Source organism: Lissotriton vulgaris, chromosome 9 (assembly GCF_964263255.1).
Source record: "Lissotriton vulgaris chromosome 9, aLisVul1.2, whole genome shotgun sequence".
In the NCBI taxonomy this organism is placed as follows: Eukaryota; Metazoa; Chordata; class Amphibia; order Caudata; family Salamandridae; genus Lissotriton; species Lissotriton vulgaris.
The window spans coordinates 1,112,225,835-1,112,250,333 of NC_141697.1; the positions used below are offsets into that span (position 1 = coordinate 1,112,225,835).

Genomic DNA, 24,499 nt, shown 5'->3' on the forward strand with positions numbered 1-24,499 from the left:
CCCTTGACAGGCAAGAGAAAAATTGATTTCTTCTGGGACGAGATACCACATATGGGCCAACAAAGAGGGGGTAGATACCAATTTCCTGTAACTTCCCATGTTAAATGGCTGTATTATACAGGCCTTGGGTTAGCCAGCAACCAGGGACCCTCACTTCCCTGGGCATTTTTGAGACAGAGACCCAAGTTACTCCAGGTTGGTGCGCTTTCCATAGATCAGACAAAATGTTCTTACCCAGTGTGCATTGCAAATGTCACATTTTGGGTTAAGTCATGCATTTTATTCATGTTTCAGTGATGTCATGTCCCAGATTCTGCGGGCATCCACAAAATTCTAGCACCCAGTATTCCCACTCTTTCCCTTATAAAAATGGTACCCCACTTGTGTGGCTGGGCCGAATTTCTGAGTTGAAAAGGGACCAATCCAGGGAAACTGCGAAGAGCACATTGACTTCATATGGTCACAGTTTTCATCTGTTTCTGTCACGGGTAATAAATCTAGTCACACAGTGAGGTACTGTTTTAGCACAAGTGTAGGAACATTTGGTGTTATCACTTGGATTTTTAAATGATTTTTCAGCTTCTAAATGGGCAAGAAATAACACATTTTTGTGAAATGCCATCTGAATCTCAAATCTACGGAGTTGTCCAAATAACCATTATTCCTAAACTTCGTAGCTTGGGCACATTTCAAAACGCATAGATTTCCTTCATACATATTTTTCATTCATTATATTTTACCATATGAATTGCTGCTTGGTCAGTACACAATAAAATATAAGCTGAAGTTCAGCTGTTGGCTCTCCTTAGCACGTGTTTTTGAGCAGGCAGCAAATAGCAAACACATTATATTCCTGCGTTCAAAAGGGTCTGACTGTTGTGATGGCATGTAACTTATGTAAAACTGCCATTGTGGCAAAACATTACATATGAAAACATCACCAATTTATTTTTCCAACTTATTTCATGATTGTTTTTTATTTAAAAAAAATTGTTACTGTGGGAAAACAATGGCCTTTGCGGAATTTTGGCTAATTTTCAGAAATGTATAGCTTTCCGGGTTCACCCATGAATTACGCATATTTCCACCACAAACTTAAAGTAGGTAGAAACCCCCCCATAAAGTAGGGAACAATTACTATCACTCACAAAATGTAAAAACTGTCATACCTTGGGGGTTCCAAATTTGGCTTTGACATCTTTTGTTAAAAATAAAGTTATGATGGCTTGCTCAAGTGCTAAGTGCTACTACTCTTTAAAAAAAAAACAGGGCTCAGGATCAAATATTCTGTCTATAAAAAATGGGAGATGATTGGGATGACTGACATTTTAGCAAAAAGGGAAATAATTTTAAACTTGACGAGGGCTTGTCTTTCACTTCTGCCATTAGAACGAAAGGATATTACCCGTCCTAAATGCCTCAGAGTATTAAGACTGTTGGCCCGAACAACATGGATATTACTGAATGATTAGTAAGGGACAAACCGGAGCAAGTGAATTTCCTGGTGCAATGCTGTAGCCGCTCCCGAAGTCAATGACATCCTACAATACAAGACATGTGTCACTAGGGTTCACTATTGGTGAAGTTGGGGTGGAGAGGGAGGAGAATTGTAGCAAGTGGTTGTAGGCAGGATTATGTGAATCTTTTAAAACTAAAATAAAGAGTCATCATTTTCCATTAAAAAAAGAAAACTGGGGCTCAGCACTGGGGATAGAAAAGCTTCTGCAACTAATTGGTTCAAGGCAGTAGGCTGTTAACAAGTAACTGTAGTGGCAGAGGGTTTTGATGTTGGTCATCCAGGGGGTAGAAAAGTTGTATGATGATTCTGGTTTGGCTCTTTTGAGAAGGGTTGTATACTGTCTTGCCAACTGTAATTGTGTACGTATTTGTAGATTTATATCTATAGGCATAATTATGTACATCTCAGTAGGCCTTTGGTCATATTTTTTCTTTGTAAAATATATGTCAGATCCCATAAGATTGATATGTTCATTACAAAAACATCCATCCCAGTAGACCGGACTTATTGTGAAAAGCATGTGCTAAAGACAAAAGGCTTTTAAGGATCGATTGGTATCACACTGTGTTAAAGCTTGTACTCACAGCAGATGAAGAGGCACAATGGGGTTGACTAAACCATCAGCGGCGGCTACTCCGCAATGGCAGAGGAGCACTGCCCCACTACCTGGCTCAAAGCTAGCAAATGAAAAATGAAACAATGTCATAGTTTTATTTTTCATTTGCCCGCTCTGGGCCAGCTTGCACATGGAGGGGTGGGGCATAGAGAGGAGGGGTTTAATGTGCACTCCTTAAGTGCGCATATGCGTTTTTTGCCGGCTGTCTCAGGCCGACCAAAACATACATACACATTTAGGTTTCTCCAGTCCGGCCGCATTGAACAGCCGGACGAGAGAAGACCCCACAGACTCCTTGGTCTGAGCGGAGCGTCTTTCCAGCCTACTCAGACCAATCCTCACGCTGCTCTCGTCTGAGAGCAGAGCTGAGATTGCAGGGAGTTCATGTGCGGCCCGGCCCCAGTGCTTGCTGGCACCAGGAAGGAGAAGGCTGAGTGCAACACAAGAAGCAAGCGGGAGCTCCAGGTAAGTGTGTCTTTCATATATTTTTTTAATTATTAGACCCGCCGTGCGCTCCCCCTGTGTGTGCTCCCCCTCCTGTCCTCCCCCCCGCACACTCCACCGGCCTCCACTTAAAACCATATTGGGAATCTGCAGTCTTTACAAAGTTGCAGTAATTCAGTGATCAACGGTGGTTGTAGATTGCCCCTCAGCGTCTAAATGTTCATAGCAATATGCGATATTCTTCACCCAGTCCCTAATTTTGAGAGGTGGGCCTTGAGCCCAGTGTATCATACCTCTCTGCATAGCAAGCAGAAACACCACGGCTGTATTTTTTCTTACTGTAGGGGTTAGCCTTTCAAGTATCTCAGTAGTTAGAAGTGGAGAGGGAGGTATGGTGAATCGGCCCGGAAACTAGCAATTGTCTTGCTGAGCCACACCAGGTGAAGGAACCCAGCCCCCTAGGTCCAGCATCTATTGTAGCTTGCGTTGTCTCTTTCGCACAGTCCGTGCAGTGACTTAAGGGTGTAATATCTCCTGTGTAAAAACTTTACTTGAATTAGACCCCATTTCAACCCCTGGCTGTCTAGCTTTGTGAGTGTAAGTGTTGCGTGCCCACATCTGCCTAAATATGAGTGTTTCAGTGCAAGAGCTGGTTATTATCGGGTCCTTACATTTTCCATTGCCTGTAAACCGAACTGCCATCGTCATTTTGAGAGTCCCAGAATGCCGACATGTTTCAGCAATGCTGTAACTTTAAAACTACGGTACACTGTGCATAATACCATTGCAGGACGACCACCTACTGCTATGTTTTATTTTATGTGTTATTGCAAGCATATGCCAACCTTGTGTTGGTGGCAGCATGTTTTGTTCTACTTCTATTCTCGAAGGTATTTTGCATGTGTTTTTGAACTTGTGTGTGCGTTTTTATGTGCGGTGTTTAAATGGGCGTATCTAAGAATGACCAAGTCAGAGGATGAATGGAGGCATGAGTGGGTGCATGCATAATAACCTAATGAGTGCTTAAATCCATCAATGACTGAAGGGGCTATTCCATTAATAAGACAAATCAATTGGCATTACATGTGCTTGATTTTTTTGTCTTCAGATGGCAAGTACCATGACTGCATGTTTTTCGTAAACGTTCTGTTTTCTGTCATTTACTAATCATCCTCTCTATTTTCTATTATATTTATTTCTCATCAGAAATGCATTAGCTTCTTGAGTTTCAAATTTGAGTATTAAATGTGTTAACGCGTTGGGCAGAGCTGTTTAAAAATGTGCAGTGCTCTTATATTATGCTTTGAAAAGAGTTGTTTGAGAAAAGCACCTGCTGCCTCAAACTTTTACATTCCTTGTAAAACTTCACCTTTATTCCTAAAACGTACGTTTTGTGATTAGGCACCCCTGGATGCGGCACTTCTCTCCCCGATCAGCGTCCTCCAGCAGGAAAGGGTAGGACTTTCTTCCTGCTCACTGGAACGCCAACAACCAATACTTAAGCTGCTGTCATGCTGTTTTCAGCATGGGAGCAGCTCCAGGATTGGTGGGGTCAGGCTAACCCAGCACTCATTTTGAGGCTGGGGGCCTGTGCCAGCAATCCGCCAGCTGTTTCACAGCCATGGGATTGCTGGGTCTACAGTGCGCATGTTGGGCTGGCTGTAGCAAACCACCCAGCCAACCAAACATGCGCACTGCAGGGGCAGCTGTAATCCTGCAATTACAGGATTCAGCGCCTCTCCCTGCACTTGCACTGCGGCTTATAAGCAAAATGACATGGACTTGCAATTTTACTTATTTGTGTGTTCCTGCTGCTCTCACAGCAGGCGGAGCGATGCTCCTCCGCTCTTGAGGAGGAGCCGCCTCTTACCAAATGTGACAACAATAGACAATACATTATTTCCAAATACTTCAATGCTTATGTGGACATGTTTGTCTTCAGTTTTCTTTGGTTGCTCAACTCTGTGACACCCTGGGGTGTAGAAGACGATATAATAAAATTGCTGAATACATAGCGCACACTTTTATGTTCTAGACAATGTTTTGAACTAATTACACAGTGCTTAATGTTTGTTACCAAAAGCAAGGTTGGAGCAAATTTCATGTGTGTCTGGAGACAGAGGGCCAGAATCGCAAAGAAATTTGCACTTTTATGTAAGTTTACTACTTTTAGGTAGGAATGTAGGTAGGTATTTCACAAAGCTAAACGGAGACCAATAGTCTTGCTTTACTAGTTTTTGGTATTCACAAAGGTAAACTTAGACCAAAAGTCTAACACCCAGATTCATGAAGAACACATTTTGCGATTCCTTAATAGCGAAATTTACAGATTCGCTATTAAGGAATAGCAAAATGCTATTCATCAAGAAATCACTCAAGAAATAGCGATTTCTAATTATTCCTTTATTGCGACTCGCAAATTGTGAGTCGCAATTAAGGAATATCCCCCCATTCATTCCTATGGGCCTAGAGGCCCATAGGATTGAATGGGAAGACACTCGCAATTTGCTAATCGCAAATAGCGATTCGCAAAATGAAATTGCGATTTCAAGGGTGCAGGGGTGTCCAAAGGACACCCTGTAGCACCCCTGAAATGTGAATTTACACTGATGTTGTGCGCACACATGTCCAAAGGACATGTGTGTGTGTAACATGCAACTTAGAAAAATGCATTTAAATGCATTTTCCTAAGTTTTCGCTATGTACCACGAGGGTTGACTTGTGGTAAATAGCGGTCCTAAATTGCGAATTCGCAATTTTAAAATGTTTCATGAATAGCATTTAAGGAATCTCTAATAGAGATTCCTTAAATGCTAATCCTCGCAAATTTGTGAATTCTTTATTAGCGATTTTTGCATTTGGGATGATGAATCCCAAATGCAAAAATTGCACTCGCAAAGGGCCAGATTCCCAGAATCTGGCCCTTTGCGAGCGCAATTTTCAATGATGAATCTGACTGTTACTTTACTAGTAGTTTAATTTATTTGCTTAGTTAATTAAAACCATTGCAATCCAATGAATTAACCACAGCAATACAAACAATCGCAATCCTTAAAATTAATTTCCCAAAAACCAGTATAAAACGATCAGCTAGATTTTAAATTAAAATTCAAGCTCTAGTGATTTTAAAATATAATCAGACCCCATACTCTAAACGACCAGAATGAGTGCTGTCTGAATAAATTTTTTCTTGTAGTTAAAAATATTTCCGTTCTGATCTCTTCAGTGGCCTGATTAGGATAGAGAAATTTACCAGAGTACCTTTGGTACCACTAAATCACCTCTCTGGTGGATTTTCAAACCTGACCGCTACTCCTTGACTTCAATGGCCATTATCTTTTTCTCCACAGACTTGAGGAATTTTACCAGTGCACAGTTGAGTGTAAGATTTGCAGAGTTGAAGCAAGCAACCGCAGCTTCTCTGCATGACATGACCCCTCTCTTGATGAACTCCCTACGTGGCAATTTACGACGTTCATCCAAGGTGACTTTGCAGAGGCACAGCACCTGTATAATAAACTCATGCGCCTCGTCACAAAGTCTGCATTCATTTCCATAGTCCTTTCTTTTCCATGGCGGGTAATGCTCCAGTATTGGGATACCTAACCTCAATCTTAAGAACTGCTCTTTTGTATGGATGCTGTAGGGTAATGCTAAGTTGTCTTGGGGGGGATAGCTTCTTGTAATTGCAAAGAGTGAGCAATCCTTGTCTACTTCGTGCCAAGACTTTTTGTTCTTTAAAATCCACTTTGCCTTTGTATTTGATTTTACTATATTTTTTCAACTCGCTGCAGTTCATATTTTGGGCCCAGGCAGATGTAGGGTCCAAGGTGTCAAGTGAGCTTTGCATGTAGGCTCTCATGGGTGATCTATTTCTTCCTCGTATTTCCAGCCAAAGATGGTGATCCAAGGAGCCCTCCTTCACGTGTTTAAGGCTTTGACAGCACCTTACGAAGGCCGCCTGCTTGTTTGACCAGCCTAATTTGTGCTGGGGGCGCATATGCCGGGAGATGGAAGTCTCCTTTATAAATTCTTGTAATTGTGGCTTCTAGCTTTACTAGCTTTCAACTTTGCTAGTAGTAACTTAACTTTGTGAATACCGAAAAGTAGTGAAGCTAGACTTTTGGTCTAAGTTTACCATGGGGAATACCGAAAAGTAGTAAACTTGCGCAAAGGTGTAAATTTACCTTTGTGAAATGGGCCCAGGGTTTTTCACTCAGTGTATGTGAATAGATTCTTTATTAAGATTTGTGACAAGTAGAAAGACCAATACAGAAACAGCTCTGGATACTGTCATATCTGTGTTGTAGTAAAATATACTCCTAATTCACACATTTTGTTTTCCAGTCATTGGTCATGATCAGCAAACTACCTTATGTTGCATTTTTTCACACGGTGCTGAAGCAGATTGCCCCAGAGTACTTCGAGAAAAGTGAACCTTGTCTGGAAGCAGGTCAGACTCCGATTCCTTCTTTGATTTTAGAGGGGGAGGAGCAGAGCATTGAAAGAGATGTGTGACAGTACATGAATGTTTTTAGAACAAATACTGTGCTAACTATATCGTGTAGTCTTGCTTTCCCTATTCATTTTTTTTAATTTAATACATTTATCTCAAGTACCAACATTTAAAATCTATTTTAGACAAGGCTGTACATATTTGCTAATTTGTCTGTTAATCTTTATTATTTATTACCTATTTACATATGGCTCAATCATATCGCAATGAACAAATAGCAAAACACAATCATTGACACTGATCTTGCACAATGACAATGTGTAGAGGCACAGCAGATTAGGGCTCCGTCTTCACTTTTCTGGGAGTTGAATGCAGATTCTTCGAGCTTGGAAGGGGAATGCTTGCTTCATTGTTTTTTTTTCTTTTGGGATTTTTTCCCTCATCCAGTTATCTGCCAAATACTAATTTGTTTGGAACACCTGACACCTTAAAGCAAGGACCAGAATCTTAATTACTGCAGCCACCCACCGCATCAGCATTGACTCGCCCCCCCCCCAACCGATGGATGGTGGACCACTTACTCCAGGCTGCGGCCTACCTCTCACTTGGCTATTCAGTTGGGGGAGCGGGCCGTGGTAGGGCCCTGTGATCACTGACCGGGTACATTACACCAAGCCACTGCTGGCAGGATCCCAGAACGGCCACATTGAAGGACTTCGGATGGTGGACGAAATAGCTCCTTGACCTTGAGGAGGAGGTAATCCCTTCATTCCTTTGGACTTTCAGTCCTTGTCATGCCTCCCATACCAGCATATGATACCTGCAGCTGCCTGTCACGCCAATAGTGTCTTTTCACTGCGTGAGAAGAGGACCACCTGCTCTGTCCCACTGCTGTGGCCTAACTCCGGTGCAGCTGTTGCGGTTCAGGGAGCGGGACACCGTAGGGCCCTCATGCTAATTAAACTGCTGCCATTTGTCCGTTCCCCCACCCCATCACTGCATTACCTGTTCTGCCCGTTGGCCTGCTGGGGGTTTGTTGTGAATGTGCGCCGCCAGTTCAGTTGTTGCAGCTTCTTCCCTCAGATGCTTACCTGCCGCTTCTGGCTGGTGGAGGCATACCCCAGTTTGGAGCTGCGGTGGGCATCCCTTGAACTACGGACAGCCACAGGGCACTGTGGTGTGGGGCGAGAGTCTTCAGGTACTTGACCTTCAGCAATCCTCCAGATAACGGGCTTGTCTGCTCTGGCACCTGCCCCTCTCCTCTCCTGGCTGGATGGGTTTGGCAATTTAGAATTTGAGGCGGCAGAGAGCAGTCTGAAGCATTGTACTGCCTTACCTCTGCCCTATACACAGCCCTCTAACCCTATGCCCTTTAGGCCCTTCATCGTTGACTGCAGTGGAGTGGTGGCGTAGCCCTATAAAGCCTCTTCACATGTGTTTCCGTAAAGCACCATGAACTCTGGATTTCTTTGAAACTGTGGCTCAGGAACGGTTGTCTTCAGTTATGGGGTATCTTCACCACGGCACAGTGGTCCTCCTTTTGCCTCCATACTCATCCACTCACCCACGACTGACCCCAGCACCGCGAAGAGTACTGGATGAGACCCCCCTCCACTCTGTATCTAGCCCCAACCTTCATGCAGCAGGTGTTGTCTCTCCGGATCCCCAGCTCCGTGGCAAAGAAGTAAGCATATTGTCTCTTACCTAGACCTCTACCGCCCTGAAGGTGCGGCGGCTGCTGACTCTCCACACAAGCCCTTCTATCTCCTCACCATGTCCTCTCAGCCTAACACTAAGGAGGACACCTCCTTGAAAGACTTCTTTACCAAGGCCCAGTCGAAGAAGACTGACCAGCCCCACGAAGCACCACTGAGCTCCCAGGCTGTGGAAAAGTCAGTGGTAGAAGATGCGCACACCGGGAAAGCCCCTGTTACAAGAGCGTTTCTAGAACACCTTTTGGAGTTTTTAGAGCTGACTTTGCAACTCCTAAACAAGTCATAACCACTGAGATAGAGAACATCTGCTATGATGTGGACAACTTGGGTCAGCAAGTGAATTCTCTGGCGTAGACTCAGGACTCCCAGGAGGAGGAATTGGATGGACACCACCCTGAACGCTTGGAGCTATGTGATAAAAATCAGGAACTCCACTATCAGCTGTAGGACCTAGAAAACAGATCCCTTTGCTCAAACATACGCATCACTACAAGTGTTATCTGGTAACCTGGAGGACTTTGTTATTTAACTTTTTAGACATGTAGCACCTTTGCTTGTAGACCAAGAAATCATTCTTGATCACACACATTGGACAAATCGCCCCGCCAGTACCCCCCAGACCCGTGGACCTTTCACCAACTCCCATCATGGACATCATCTCCCCGCAAGCCATTGCACCCACAAACTACACCCTGCTGGGAGATCTAAACTTTTACCTCGACAACCAACTAGACCCCAACACCACATCCCTCATGGACAACCTCCACAACATTGGACTCCACCAGATAGTGACCGAACCCACTCACTCAGCAGGACACACTCTCGACCCCTTCTTCACAACAGGAAACCCCATCACTTTCAGCCACACCACTGAACTCCATTGGACAGACCATCGATGCATCCACTTCACCTTCAGAACACCCACCATCCACAGACACCAGCACCTGCTCCCACGAAAAAACTGCACCAAAATCACCGACGACCAGCTCACCTCCTCACTCGGCAACACCTCAGCGGAAGACGACGACCCCAACGCCGCAGTCCGAACTCTGCACAGATGGATCTCCGACAGCTCGAACACCATAGCCCCCTCAAGAAGAACAACACATGCACCAAGAAAGCCAGATGGTTTACCACCGAATTGTGAGAGTCCAGACGCACATACCGCCACCTCAAAAAGCCCTGTAGGAACTCCAAATCCACAGAAGCTCACAACAACTTCAAAGCCAGCACCAACTCTTCAGAAATACGAGAAAAACAGTGATCAAAGACAGAATCTCCACAGACGCGCACAAGAGCAAAGAACTCTTCAGCATCATCAAGGAGTTTGCCCAACCTACCAGTGAGTCTACTGACATTCCTCCCTCATAAGACCTCTGCAACAAACTCAGCACCTTCTTCCACCATAAAACCAAGAACATTTACTACCGCTTCGAAGAAGACAACCAACACACCAAACCCTCAGCAGCTACCCCCAACACCCTTAAGGCAACGATTGACAGCTGGACAGCCTCACCACCGAAGACACACTGCAGAGAATGAAGTCAATCCACTCCACGGGCCCCACGGACACCTGCCCCCACCACATCTTCAACAGAGCCGCCAACACCAACGCACCTATACTTCGCCACACCATCAACCACTCCCTGGCGAAAATTTCCTTCCCCGATGACTGGAAACACGCCAAGATCAACTCCCTCATGAAGAAACCCACGGCGGACCCTACCAACCTCAAAAACTACAGACCCATCTCCCTGCTCCCGTACCCAGCGAAAGTCATTGAGAAGGTCATCAACAGCCAACTCGTTACCTTCGTCGAAGAGCACTACATCCTCGACTCCTCCCAATCCGGCTTCAGAAAAAAACACAGCATAGAAACCGCCCTCCTCGCCGCAACAGATGACATCCGCTCCACTCTGGACAGAGGAGAAACAGTAGCACTCATCCTCTTTGACCTCTCAGATGCCTTCAACACAGTCTCCCACCGCACCCTAACATGCAGACTCCAATATGCAGGGATCCGGGAAAAGGCCCTCGCCTGGATCCGCCCTTTCCTCTCTGGCAGAACGCAGCGAGTCAGACTCCATCCTTTCCTCTCGGACCCTACACCAACCACCTGCCGAGTCCCACAGGGGTCCTCCCTCAGCCCTTCAACGTCTACATGGCTCCGCTCGCCCCCATCGTCAGAATCCAAGGACTCAACATTGTTTCATACGCAGACGAGACCCAACTCATCCTCTCCCTATCCAACTAACACAATGTAGCAAAACACTACTTTCAAAAAGGCATTGAAGCCATCGCCAAATGGATGAAAAGCAGCTTCCTGCAACTCAACACTGACCAAACAGACGTACCTATCATGGGCCCACACCCCGATGCCTGGAACGACACCTAGTGGGCCCCCGCCCTCGGAAGCCCACCCACCCCCACGGACCACGCAGCACCCAACCTTGGAATCATCCTCAACTCAGAGTTCATAATCGACCGCCAGATCAACTCAGTCGCATCCTCCTGCTTCCACACCCTCCGCCTCCTACGTAAGACCTTCAAATGGATCCCCCTCGAGCACAGAAAGACCATAACTCATGCCCTCTTCACCAGTAGACTAGACTACGGCAACTCACTCTACTCCGGAATAAACAAAAACCTCACCTGCAAGCTACAAAACTTACAGAACGCCGCCGCAATACTGGTCCTCAACCTCCCAAGACACTGCCATATCTCCCAGCACCTGCACACACTCCACTGGCTCCCCTTTGAGGCCAGAATCACCTTCAAGGTTCTCACCCATGCACACAAAGCCCTCCACAACACTGGACCAGCATACCTGAACAGCCGACTCAAATTCCACGCACCTCAAAGGACCCTACGATCAGCCCAGCTCTCCTACGCCATGATCCCCCGCACCAGAAAGACCTGATCGGGAGGCCGCTCCTTTCCAGCGGCCAGAGCCTGGAACGCCCTACCGCTCCAACTCAGACAGACCACATAACTCCCCATCTTCACAAGAAACCTCAAAACTTGGCTCTTCGACAGACCCCCCTCCTTGATGCCCCCCCCAGCACCGTAAGACCATTATGTGTGAGTAGTTGCGCTTAACAAACGCATAATTTATTGATTGACCCCAGGACATCCTCACATGCCTTCATTCATGCTGCCAGAAAGAAATCATCATGACTGTGGCCCTAAACAAGTCAGCCATAGAATTCGAGGATCACCTGTTGTGGCACTATCAAGACCTCTCCATGATAACCTTACCACGCCGAAGAGCTCTCAGGCCCTTAACAGACTTTATGCATGATAAAAATATCAACTACAAATGGGGACACCCCTTTTACCTCCAATTTGTCTGGCAGGATGAGGTACGCAGTATTTGCACTCTTGAGGATGCACGTTCACTCCTGGACATGCCTACATATTCGGCGGAGGTCCAGGCCCCCCCGCCTCCACGGGACCCGGCTGTGACTTAATTGTAGTTTCGCCACTCCACTCAGAGAAGGAAGAAAAGAATGAATAAACACTCCGAGGATGAAAGCTGTAAAGAGCGGGAGACACTGAAGCGTTATGATAGTGCAACAGATTTGGACAGTGACCACTGACCCTTTCTAGTGGAACTTAGAACACCTTTGGCTCCTAAGTGAGGACCCCATGTTTTTATCTTCTAGTTTGTTGCTCATAGTCGCACAGTGCTCTCCCCCTGCTTGTCAACATTTGACCTTGTGGTGGAGCTCCATTTCCCCTTGGAACTAGTGATCCTGCGGTGTCATCGCCAAAGACATGGACCATTACAACTCAGTAATTGTTGTTTTCAGATTTCCTTGCACTTGGAACGAATAACTAAGATAGTGAGGGAATGGTCAAGGATAGGAGGATGTGGTTTGGGTATAAACAACATTATATGTATGTGCTCGGGGAGAAGAACATGGCGGCCGCAGGCTGAGCGGTTGCGAGCCCACAGTAAACCCTGCCACTACAAACATGCAGTAATTGAAGCATTTAGTAAAAGTATGCCACTAATTGGGAATTAGTAAAGCATCTCTTACCTGAGATGTATTTTTGTATCCGCGCCTTTTTTGTGCCACTCCGGAGCTGAGGCGGGCTGGAGCTTTGCATCACGCTGTCTCTTCCGCGCAGGTTTAGCGCGGAGCGGTTCAGGGAGGAAGCAAGGCAGAGACCGCACTGGCGGGGCGGCACTGACAGCAGGAGCCGGTGTGCATGGAATATTCGCCCTGGAGGGGTTAACGGTGGCAGCAACGGGGGAGAAAGTGAAGAGTTTGGAGACACTGGAGCAGTAAGCAGAGATTTATCTGGAAATATAGCCATAATAGCACAGGAAAGAGGTCTTGAGGTAACGGTGGCTCAGGGGGTCCGCAGGTGTGGTAAGTCCTCTCCTCCTTATTCTTTACGTAATCTTAGTCGGAGAGGAGACTTGGGGGCGGCAAACCTTTTGTTGTTAGAGCAGCCTTCTGTGTCCCCTTTGCCAAGCCAGCGCACCCAGATTTCACAGGGGTTTGGAAGTGGAGAAGCTGGGAGAGTCTGCGGGGCCTCTAAAATAGGGAGAAGTAAATTGACAGAAAAGGGTAGGAAAAGAGGAGCAGGAAAAGTCTCTAGTGTAAAGGAGCCCAAGACTCCGCCTCAGAGTAGTGAAGATTTCGGGGGCTCCAGTAAAATACAGGAGGACCGAATTAAACCAACTGCAAATGCTGAGGGTGATAAGGGCGATAGGGGCCAGAGTTCCTCATACCGGAAGTATAAGGGGAAAGGCATTAAAAAATCTGGGAAGAAAGGTACGTTAACAGACGCAAAAATTAAAATAACTCCCTCGTTAAGATTTTATTTGAAAGTGCTTCCGCAAGTGCTGGAGGTAGGGAATCAGAGAGCGTTACGGAAAGAGGTATCTGAGTCTGTAACATCAACGAGCATGTCTGCACCTTCGGACATTGAGTAAAGTCTTTCCCTGCCTCTGTCACTATACTCTTCTCCAGCCCCCCTAGGCCTAGCCTCTGAGTTGGCCCTTGTGATAGACCCTCTGTATACTCCAGTTTTGTCATTGGAGCCTCTTATAGACCCCTCTGAAGCTGAACCAGACCAGACCCGCAATTAGTTGAGCCACGAGCCACTCCAGTAAAAGATGCTATAATTCTGGCTAGTACCGGGGGGGGGGGGGCATTAGTTGGGGCCATGGGTGCACTTGCAAAGGTCAGTGAAGACCCTAATATAGATATTTACAACAAGGGGTGGTGAGGGACAGAGTCTCTGAATTAAGCAGAAAGCTCTCACCCAGTCAAGAGATCAGGGCTAGATCCAACACCGTTTTTTAGCTCACTGCACCATCCCAGTTTCAGAACCTGGCTGTATGCAAATTAGTCTGTTCCTGTCCCAGTGCATGATGGGAACAGGGCAAACCAAACTACAAAAGCCAATTCTTACACTGGGAAGGAAACAAGCTCCCGGGGACCGGTTTCTGGCATTACAGCCGTCTTCGGCCCGGTTTGCTTGAATCCTGATGGTGCAATGAGCAAGGGTCTCACATCTGAGAATACCCTTCCACGCTTAGGGTGGACAAAATATTTACAACAAGGGGTGGTGAGGGACAGAGTCTCTGAATTAAGCAGAAAGCTCTCACCCAGTCAAGAGATCAGGGCTAGATCCAACACCGTTTTTTAGCTCACTGCACCATCCCAGTTTCAGAACCTGGCTGTATGCAAATTAGTCTGTTCCTGTCCCAGTGCATGATGGGAACAGGGCAAACCAAACTACAAAAGCCAATTCTTGCACTGGGAAGGAAACAAGCTCCCGGGGACCGGTTTCTGGCATTACAGCCGTCTTCGGCCCGGTTTGCTTGAATCCTGATGGTGCAATGAGCAAGGGTCTCACATCTGAGAATACCCTTCCACGCTTAGGGTGGACAAAAATATTTACAACAAGGGGTGGTGAGGGACAGAGTCTCTGAATTAAGCAGAAAGCTCTCACCCAGTCAAGAGATCAGGGCTAGATCCAACACCGTTTTTTAGCTCACTGCACCATCCCAGTTTCAGAACCTGGCTGTATGCAAATTAGTCTGTTCCTGTCCCAGTGCATGGTTGGACCCTAATATAGAGACATATGTAACACCAGAGGGCCCCTTGGTAGCCTTAGGAAGTTCAGGTCCCTTGGGGAGATCGATGGAATCTTTCTTTTTCACCATGGCCTCGGACATCAAGAAGGGGTTCGCAGTCTCAGAATCAAACCAGGGGGAGATTCGACTATTCTGCGAATCACTTGAGAAAAAACTGGACAGTTTAAGTTCAAGAACGGTGGCCCTAGAAAATGTGGTGGAAGTCCTTAAAGATGGTTTGGGAGAAGCCAGAACAGATATCTGTGTTAAAAAGGAGGAAGCCGTGCTTCGATAAAGAGTAGAGTTGTTGGAAAACAATTCTAGGCGTAACAACTTGCGGCTTTTAATTATACCTGAAGGGAAGGAGGGTGAGGACCTCAAATCTTTTATTGTATCTCTCATTAAAGACACAATACATATTAAGGCCTCAAAAGAGGAATTAAGGAGAGCTATTCAAAGGATTCATTGGGATCCGTTTAGGAAACATCCAAATCGGATAAAACCCAGGAAGATCCTGATTAATTTTCTAACTTTTTCCCTCAAGGAAGAGATTCTAACAGCTGCCCTTAAATTGAAATCTTTAAAATCCAGAGACTCTTCTTTTACCTTTGAAATCAGATCAGACCTCTCTCGCAGCACTTTGGATAGACAGTGGGAGTTGGGGAAAAGAATGGACGATTTTAGGAAGCTAGGAGCAACAGTTCAATTAAAATTTCCAGCACAATTAAAAATCAATGTTGAACAATTAAATGTATTTTGCTAAAAGAGTGCAGGAAGTGGATGAGCTCCTGGGGAACCTAAAAACTATCCCTGTCTTCTACATATATATCTCAGGTAATAGAAATGTTTTCTCTTGACATATTATTGAGTATGTAGTTAGTGGTTGACGCATATAAATAGCCTTAAAATAGTGAGAGTAATTTTGGGAGTAGGTAGGGATTGCTAGCGGGCAGAGGCTGGACATGTCCAGGTAAATGGGGGTAGGGTTCTCCAGGGAGGGGTGGGAGGGAGTTCTAACAGGGGGGAAGAGGGCACGGGTGTGGGAGCAGTGGGGAAAAAATAAAAAAAGTAATTCGCCTCTTTCTTTAGCTTCTAGGTTTCCATCCGCCATGAAAACATTGCATTGTCTGTCCTGGAATGTGATTGGCCTACGGGTTAAAAACAGGAGGGAGAAAATCCTAACGTATTTAAGAGATTCACCCGCTCAGGTTATTATTTTACAAGAAACCCACCTGTTCAGAGAAGAGATTAATGATATCTGTAGGAAGCTCAGGTGGGTGGAACATTGTGCCTGTACATGTCAGACTGCCAATGTAAGGGGTGTAGCTATTTTAGTAAAAAAAACAAGTAAATGCTACACTACAAGAAGTAAGAACAGATTCAAGCGGCAGATGGGTGATTACTAAGATTTCTGTAGAGAATATCCCTTTCACAATTGTGGGTTATAATGGCCCAATCAGGAGGATCCTTCATTTTTAAAGACCATTTTTTTGAATCTTTTAGAATTCCCCGATTCAATTATTTTGGCAGGGTATTTTAATATAGTTTTGAGTCCAAAATTGGATAAGTCATCAAAAAGCAGAGCTATAGTTTCTTCTAAATCCATGGGGCTTTTTAAAAGCAATGATGAAACATGTTGTTTGTGATATATGGAGGGAGCGATCTGGTACACAATTGGGAGTATCCTTTTACAATATAAAATACAGACATAAATCACGAATAGATTACATACTGATTAGCAATATTCTGAGGGGTAATACAAAGAACATCGGATATTTAACCCCTCATTTGCAGCAGTATGTATTGACCTGGATTTAGTAGGTGATGAACAGCAGAGGGTTTGGACCTTCGACCGTTCACTCCTCTTAGATGAGACTGTAACTGGTCATTTGATCCAGGAGGGTAAAACCTTTTTGGAAATTAATATAGGATCGGCAGACATTATGATTGTATGGGACGCCCTGAAATCCTTTTTAAGGGGTTTGATTACCAATAAAACTGTTTACAAAAACAGACAGTACAGACAGGAAATTGCATCTGTAGAGCACCAAATGAAAGTGGTGGAGAATAGGATTAACGGCTTAACCGATGAAGAGCAAGAATTAAGAGAAACGTTAGGGGTAGAAGTAGATCTATTAAAGGCCTCTTTGGAAAATATAATTCAAACAAGAATTTCCAGCAGGTGAGAAGCAAGTAAGCTGGCCCACTTTGAATATGGCGAGGGGGCCAGTAGGCTACTCGCCTGGAAGGCCAAATCGGACAGAGTCAGAAATCACAACAAAGAAATAGAAGATGTACATACTAACTCAATATTAAGCAGGGAGGAGGAGATGGGAGAAATCTTCCATGCTTATTTTGAGGATTTATATAAGGATGATAGTGATTCCGACAGTCTATCTATACAAGATTGGCTGCTCCCAATTCAGTTACCTTCTCTTTCTATAACTCATCGGAAAAGCCTGGAGGCAGAAATAACGCATCATGAAGTCAGGAAGGCTCTTTTTGATTGTAAAAAGGGTAAGGCTGCAGGACCGGATGGTCTTCCTGCGAAAGTTTACAAGAAATTGGATGATATAATTATCCCCTTCATGGTTGAGATGTTTAACAAAATTTTGATAGAGGGAGCCCAACCACCTATCACATGGGGGGAAGCAAATATTACCCTAATTTTAAAACCGGGCAAACCTCCTACAAAATGCGGGTCATATAGGCCAATATCCTTGTTGAACTCAGATTACAAGGTATTCTCTAAGATATTGGTGGACAGACTAGGAGGTATGGCAGGTGAGCTTTTACATACGGATCAAAAGGGCGTTGTAAAGGTGGGAATTTGTCTGATTTGACTTAACGATTTTATTGGTGCAATAGATTTTGCATCCACTTTCTCTCTCTCCCTCCCTGGCGGCTATGGCATTGGATGCAACTAAAGCATTTGATAGGGTGAACTGGAAATACCTTATAGCGGTACTGGAGAAGCTAAATTTAGGGCCAAAATTCTGCCAGACCATCTGCCCCATCTACAATGAGCCCTCAGCTAGGTTGGTGGTGAATGGTAGAACGACTAGACCATTTAAAATGAAAAGGGGAAGCAGACAGGGCTGCCCCCTCTCCCCACTCCTTTTCGACCTATATATAGAGCTGATTGCCCAGCGTCTTAGGGAGGAGCCAGTTATTACATCTTTTAAGAGCGGCTCATGGGAGAGGAAGGTGGCCCTGTATGACGAAGATAATCTTATTCTTTCGTCGGACCTGGAAACCTCTTTTCAACGGGTTATTGAACTAGCGAGAGATTTTGGCCGAGTTTCCAGTTACGATATTAATGCTGATAAAACAGAGCTTATGTCATGGAACCTGCCAGGATGCCGATACTAAACCAAAAAATAACTGAGTTACCTGGGGATCAAGATTGTTCCAGAAATGGATCAAATTGCCAAAGTCGATCTTGTTAATATCTTGAAAGAGTGTCAAGAATTCATGAAATCTTGGGTCCACCTCCCATTATCTATTTTGGGTAGAGTAAATCTAATAAAAATGACAATTTTGCCAAATGTAACGTTTTTATTTAACACCATTCCGTTGAATTTTGAGAAATTATTAATAGATAAATTCCAGCAATCTGTTAATTATTTTGTTTGGGCTTCCAAAGGTTTTAGAATATCATGGAGGAAGCTTAGAGGTAGAAGGGAGAAAGGTGGATTGGCACTCCCTGATATTCAATACTACGCTTGGGCTTTTCAGCTAACACACTCCAGAATGCTGTTAAAATCCCCAGACACTTCAGGGAGAGGTAAAATGTTTTCAGCTATGCTAGAACAACTGGGGCTTACATCTGAAGGTTTTCTGTTTAAGTATGGGGACAAAAAGTTATTTTTTTTAAAAGTCTGACAAAAAGTTCTAAGTGGCGTAGCTCAAATCTGGGCTAGGATCAAAAAATTAACAGGGCTTGAGTATTATTCAAGGCTGGCCCCCATGTGGGATAGTCCAGGAACTCTCAGCTGCCTAAAAGATCAGCTAGCTGTCCCTTTGAAAACCGCAGGGCTATTAGTATGGGGGGACCTTGCGGTTGATGGATCTCTCTTACCTTGGGCCATGTTGAGCGATAAAGTGGAGGGAGGAATATCAAAGTTTAAGTATTTACAGTTATTAAGCTGGTCCCAGAGTTTGAGCAGTCCGTTAGGCCGGGGGGATCCCCTGGAAGAACATCTGGCTAACAAGTCTGTATCCAAGAAGGAGATCTCTTTCTTCTACTGGGCTATCGAAGAGGCTATTGACGGCGAGTTCAAGCTAGCCGAAGAGCTATGGGGGAAAGACATCCTGGAGACAGATCTGGAGGACTTCTAATAACATTCTCTTCTCAGTCATGAAGCCAGCTTGGCTGATGAGGAATCACTATTTTAGGATACATAGAGCCTACTTTTCCCCGGCCAGGCTTTCAAAAATTTCTAAAGGCCCACCGGCAAGGTGTAAAAAAATGCAACTTAGAAAGCGCCTCGGATGTTCATATGTTTTGAGCTTGTCCGTCTCTCTCAGAATTTTGGAGGGAAGCTGGACATTGTTTATCCTCTATTTTGGGAGGTACAATACAAATTTCCCTGGAACATACAATCTTTGGTGTATTTAGTGACATCACTGGCCCGATAGAGATTTTTTATTCTTTTCCATCTTGCTGGCCAGTCGGGAAATATGTAGGAGATGGGTCGAGTCATCACCCCTAATACAAGCTGAGTGGTTATCCTCGGTATATAAAACCTCTAAAATAGCTCTGGCCCGACTGAAGAATTCTAAGAAGCGTGTCATTTGGAACAGTCTGTTAAATTGGACTTTGGTTTAGAGTTTTTTTTTTTGTTGTCCCATGATTAAGCCTCAGTGGAACTCTGACTGTCTAGCTACCAGCTTCAGTCTCAAATTCTGGATAGAGTGTAACCACCCTCCCCTCAACAACAGGAGGGCAGCAACTGGAGTGAAGTCGGCTTACGCCACTGGAGGTGGGAGACAAAGGGCGGAAAAGATCACCCTACTTCTCTAATTTGAGAAGCAGAGGCAGCCTTCTGATCTTTGGTCAGCTGACGTTAGAGGCGGATGAGGAAAAAAAAATAATATGTATCTATATGAGATTGAAGGGGGCGCTAGAGGGCGCACTGCAGAATGGCCGCACTGTCGTGAGGCTCCTGCTGCCCGGAGCTATAATCCGCCTAGGGATCCTGCTTACCATCACTGCGCCCTGATCTGACCCTATAGATCTGCTGGGATACCGACTGGCCACCCACGGTCCAACTCCTGGTACATTCGGAGGTTGCTGGCCGAAGTTACGAGGGCTCCAAGTTTCCCCGACTTGCGCTCTGGATGTCGGGTGCTCCTTGGCCCGGCGTCACTTTCCACACTAGCCCGCGGCTTCGCACGTGGGGTGTAGGCCCTGCTCTACCTCTCTCAACCGGGCTTGCTAGCTGGCCGGGCATGCTGCTGAGTGCTCCCCTGTCCTGGAACTGGTTTTTCGGCTTCTACCTCTGCCTGCCCAGGAACTATTGATTACGGAGACACAACGGATCATCGTTTGGGTGCCTGGAGAGCCAACGCTTTGGCCTGAGAGTGGAGACGGCCATTTTTTCTCTGGGAGTGGCGGGGCGTCCATGCCTGCTCGTGCCCCCGTTTTTGGCGTTTGGTCGAGTGATTGGGCCGACCTGCAGTCTATCATGGGGAAACCGGACACTAAACAGTCTAAGTTATCCTTTGATTCGGGGGTGGCTAGGAGGGGAACGCGACTGCTCCAGGAGGCCGGGACTTCGCGGTCTCCCCCCCCCGCCTGTCGCGGATACTGTGCCGCAGCCACAAACCCCGGACTTTCACCAGATGATGCAGGAGATGAGGCAAGGGTTTGCCACGATAGTGGACAAGGTGGACAAACTATCGTCGCGCATGGATGCGGTGGTCCAGAAGCTAGACGTGCACGAGGAACGCCTGACAACGGCGGAACAGCGCATCTCAGACCACGACGATACTGCTGCCACTCATACCACGCAGCTGGCGAGGATGGATAATATATTGCGGGTGATTGCCGCTAAGAATGAGGAGTTGGAGGCGAGGAGTAGGCGCAATAACGTTCGTATAGTAGGTGTGCCGGAATCAACGAATGTGGGAAAGATGGAAACTTATGTGGAGAGACTCCTGGTGGGCGCCATTGGTGCAGATGCCTTCTCGTCCCAGTTCATCGTCGAGAAAGCGCACCGATCGCTGGGGCCTCGGCCTGCCTCTGGGGCCGCACCGCGCCCCATCATTGTGCGTCTTCTAAACTATCGCGATCGGGACGCTGCCCTCCTAGCTGCCCGCACTAATCGGGCCCTCTCCTTTGAAGGGGTGTCCTTCACCATGTACCCCGATTTCACGCCGATGGTGCAGGACCAGCGTCGTAAGTTCCTAGGGGTGAAAAAGAAACTTCGGAAACTGCAGGTAGACTATGCTTTGCTTTACCCTGCCAAGCTTAGAGTGACGCATCAGGCTAAGCAACACTTTTTCACTAACCCACAGCATGCTGAGGACTTTGCAAAGCGCCTCAAGCGCGATCGAGCGGCTGCAGATCGAGGAGGCGATCGAGACCCTGAGGGCGAACATTCGGCGGCTGAGGAGGAGGTCGCCTGATTGGGGTGACCTTGTTCTTTTTTTATTGAGACATTATTGGCGTGTGTCTTGTGCATTGACTTCCTTGACTGCGTCGGAGGCCTCGCTGCCACCTGCTTTTGTGGCGGGGGCTTTGCCTTGACTGTTTGCAACTGTATGTGTGAGTGGCGGTTCTTGGGGTCGGTATGGGACCGCAGGTTGGTGCTATTTGTTTTCGCGCTCTGGGCACCCACCCCCCTGCGCTGCGCCTGGGGCCATATGGGACTCGTTGGCTCGGACACTGGCGTGGTGTGTGGGAGTGGTGCCGTGCACCTCTAGAGGGTTCCCCGGAGGGTGTACCCCACTTGTACCTTTGGTTTGGACTCTAGTCCTTTGTTGGTTGACTGGATGTGTGTTAGGGAATGGGGGGGGGGGGGGGTTTGCATGGCCTGATAATTGGGGTTTCGTCAGGTGGGAGGTTGGGGTGGGGATGATGCAGACGACACGTGCTCGCCCAGGTCTCATGGGTCGTTGCGTTGTTTGCTATTGCTGTCTGTGTGTGCGGGCGCGGCTCCGTGTCCGTTGCTTCGGCTGGTCCTTTTTCATTTTAGACGGCATTGGTCCTGGGGCCCTTGCCTTCGTCCGCTTTGAGCCTGAGAGACGTGACCGCTATCTCCGGCGACCGCATGGTGGTGAGCGCGCTACACGAGGGACGCGTGTGCGAGTTGTGGGCCGGATGAGCTGTGTTTGCTGCGTGCTGCGCGATGTGTTTCCTGGGTGCCTGTTGCACGGATGGTGCTGCTGGGGGGGAGTTGTTGAAGTTCTGGTTGCTTGGTTTGGAGATGGCTGGGATGTGTGTGGAGTGTATGTGGAGGGACGACTGCGTCCTGGGTTGGTGTCCTGCTGCTGGCTGCCGCTGGGAGTCGGACATGCCGCCCTTGCTCATTGGGTCCTATGGGGCCCTGAATATGGCTAATGTCGACTGTCACTATAGACAAGATATCAATTTTGTCCTGGAATGTACGGGGTCTTAATGATGCCAGGAAATGTCGTAATGTGATCCAGTATTTGGACAGGCATGCTATTCATGTGGCCATCCTCCAGGAGACGCATCTGCGACCTGGACCTTCCCCCAGCTTTGGTGGGCGGTGGGCTGCGGCCAGGATGTTTGCTTCATACTCCTCGTATGCTCGCGGGGTTGCTATCCTTGTTAAAAGATCGCTCGCATTTCAAGAACTGGGATCTATGGGAGACCCTGAGGGACGCTATGTGCTACTGTGGGGGCGGCTTGGGCAGATCACTGTGCTGTTTGTTAATTGCTATGCTCCCAATGTTGATACACCAACCTTCTTCATTACATTGTGGGGCCATGTGCTTGCTGTCGATGCCACTCACATTGTGTGGGGGGGGGATTTCAATTTTGCATTTCATGCTCAGTTGGATAGGTCGGACGGGAGTCCTCAGTACAATGTGCAAGCTAGAGAAGTTTTGCGTGGGGTTGTGGAGGAGGCTGGGCTGATCGACAGCTGGAGGTATTCTCACCCTGCCACTAGGGAGGGCACTCATTACACTGCACATGCGCGCTCATGGGCGAGGCTGGACTATGTTTTCCTCTCCAGGGGGTTGGTGGCTGGCCTGCGGGAGGCGGTGCATCTTGCTCGTACGTATTCTGATCACTGCCCGGTGAAGGTTGTCCTATCTGTTCCCGGGCTGCACAGGCCGCGCCCGCCTTGGCGCCTTTTTCCAACTGCCTTGCTTGACTCTGTGTTCAGGGCGGAGCTTGGCGAGGAGGTGGAGGCGTTCTTCCCCAGAAACAAGGGCTCTGTCGACAGTGTCGAGGTTATATGGGAGGCGTTCAAGGTTACGATTCGGGGAGTCACTATCTCTAAAAGTTGTGGAATGCTTAAATTGATTGTTCGAACTCTCGAGGGCTTGGAGGGAGACTTGCGTGACTTGGAACGCAGGATGCAGGCTGGCCCTGATCCCGATCTTTTGAGCCAGTTCCGCACCAAGCTTTCCGAGTATGAGGAGGAGGCTGCCAGGGAGGCTAAGCATAGGGGGAAGTATTGGACGGCGAGGAGGTATTGTGAGGGGGAGAGGCCCGGTAAAGTCCTTGCTGCACTTACTAGACATCAAAGGCATGGGTCGTACGTGCTGGAATTGGTTTTGCCGGATGGCACTCGCTGTCGGGACACTGCGGAGATTCAGCGTACCTTTTATTGACCATTACACACAACTGTACACGACGCAGCAGTCTGGGGAGACACGATATGGCGGATTTCTGGATGAGTTGGCACTTTGTTGGTTGTCGGATGATCATCGGGCGTTCTTGGGTAGGCCCCTAGAGGTGGAAGAGGTCAGAAATGCCATCATGTCTCTGAATAATGGGAAGGCCACTGGTCTGGATGGCCTTCCTGCTGAATTCTATAAGTGTTATGTGGACATTATGGCCCCCGTTCTCCGCGAGGTTTTTGAGGAATCCCTGGAGGAGGGGCGTCTGCCGTGTTCCATGCGGGAGGTCGCTATTACGTCGCTGCTCAAGCCGGGAAAGGATCCCCTGGATGTGGGTTCCTATAGGCCCCTCTCATTGCTCAATTGCGATGTCAAAATACTCGCGAAGGTCCTGGCGGTGAGACTTGCTGAGCTCATGCCTGTTATTGTTCTGCCCGATCAGTCGGGGTTTGTGCCTGGTCGTGCTACTTCCCACAATCTTCGTACCTTGTTTTCCCTTATTTCGACCATTGCTCCTGATATCCCGGTCGCCGCCATCTTCCTTGATGCCACTAAGGCGTTTGACTCCGTCGAATGGGGCTATCTTATTGATGTACTTTGTCGGATGGGCTTTCCTCGGATCTTTATTTCGTGGGTTAAGCTCTTATATACTGATCCGATGGCAAGGGTGGTGGAGAATGGGGTGCTATCCCCCCCGTTCCCTCTTACTAGGGGGACTCGTCAGGGATGCCCCCTCTCGCCCCTCCTATTTGCCATTGCTATTGAGCCTCTGGCCTGCAGGATTCGTCAGTTACACCAGCAGAGCGCCTTCAATTGTCTTAAACGTCAG

At 47.1% G+C, this 24,499-nt stretch overlaps 1 protein-coding gene across 1 annotated transcript in view; it reads left to right on the plus strand.

Annotated features, from left to right (window-relative positions):
• The window catches only part of DENND6A (DENN domain containing 6A), a 338,779-nt gene that overhangs the window by 98,529 nt on the left and 215,751 nt on the right, over positions 1–24,499 (plus strand). Inside the window, exon 6 of the mRNA XM_086939111.1 lies at positions 6,927–7,032. Coding sequence (XP_086795237.1) covers positions 6,927–7,032 — 106 coding nt within the window. The remainder of the gene's footprint in view (positions 1–6,926; positions 7,033–24,499) is intronic.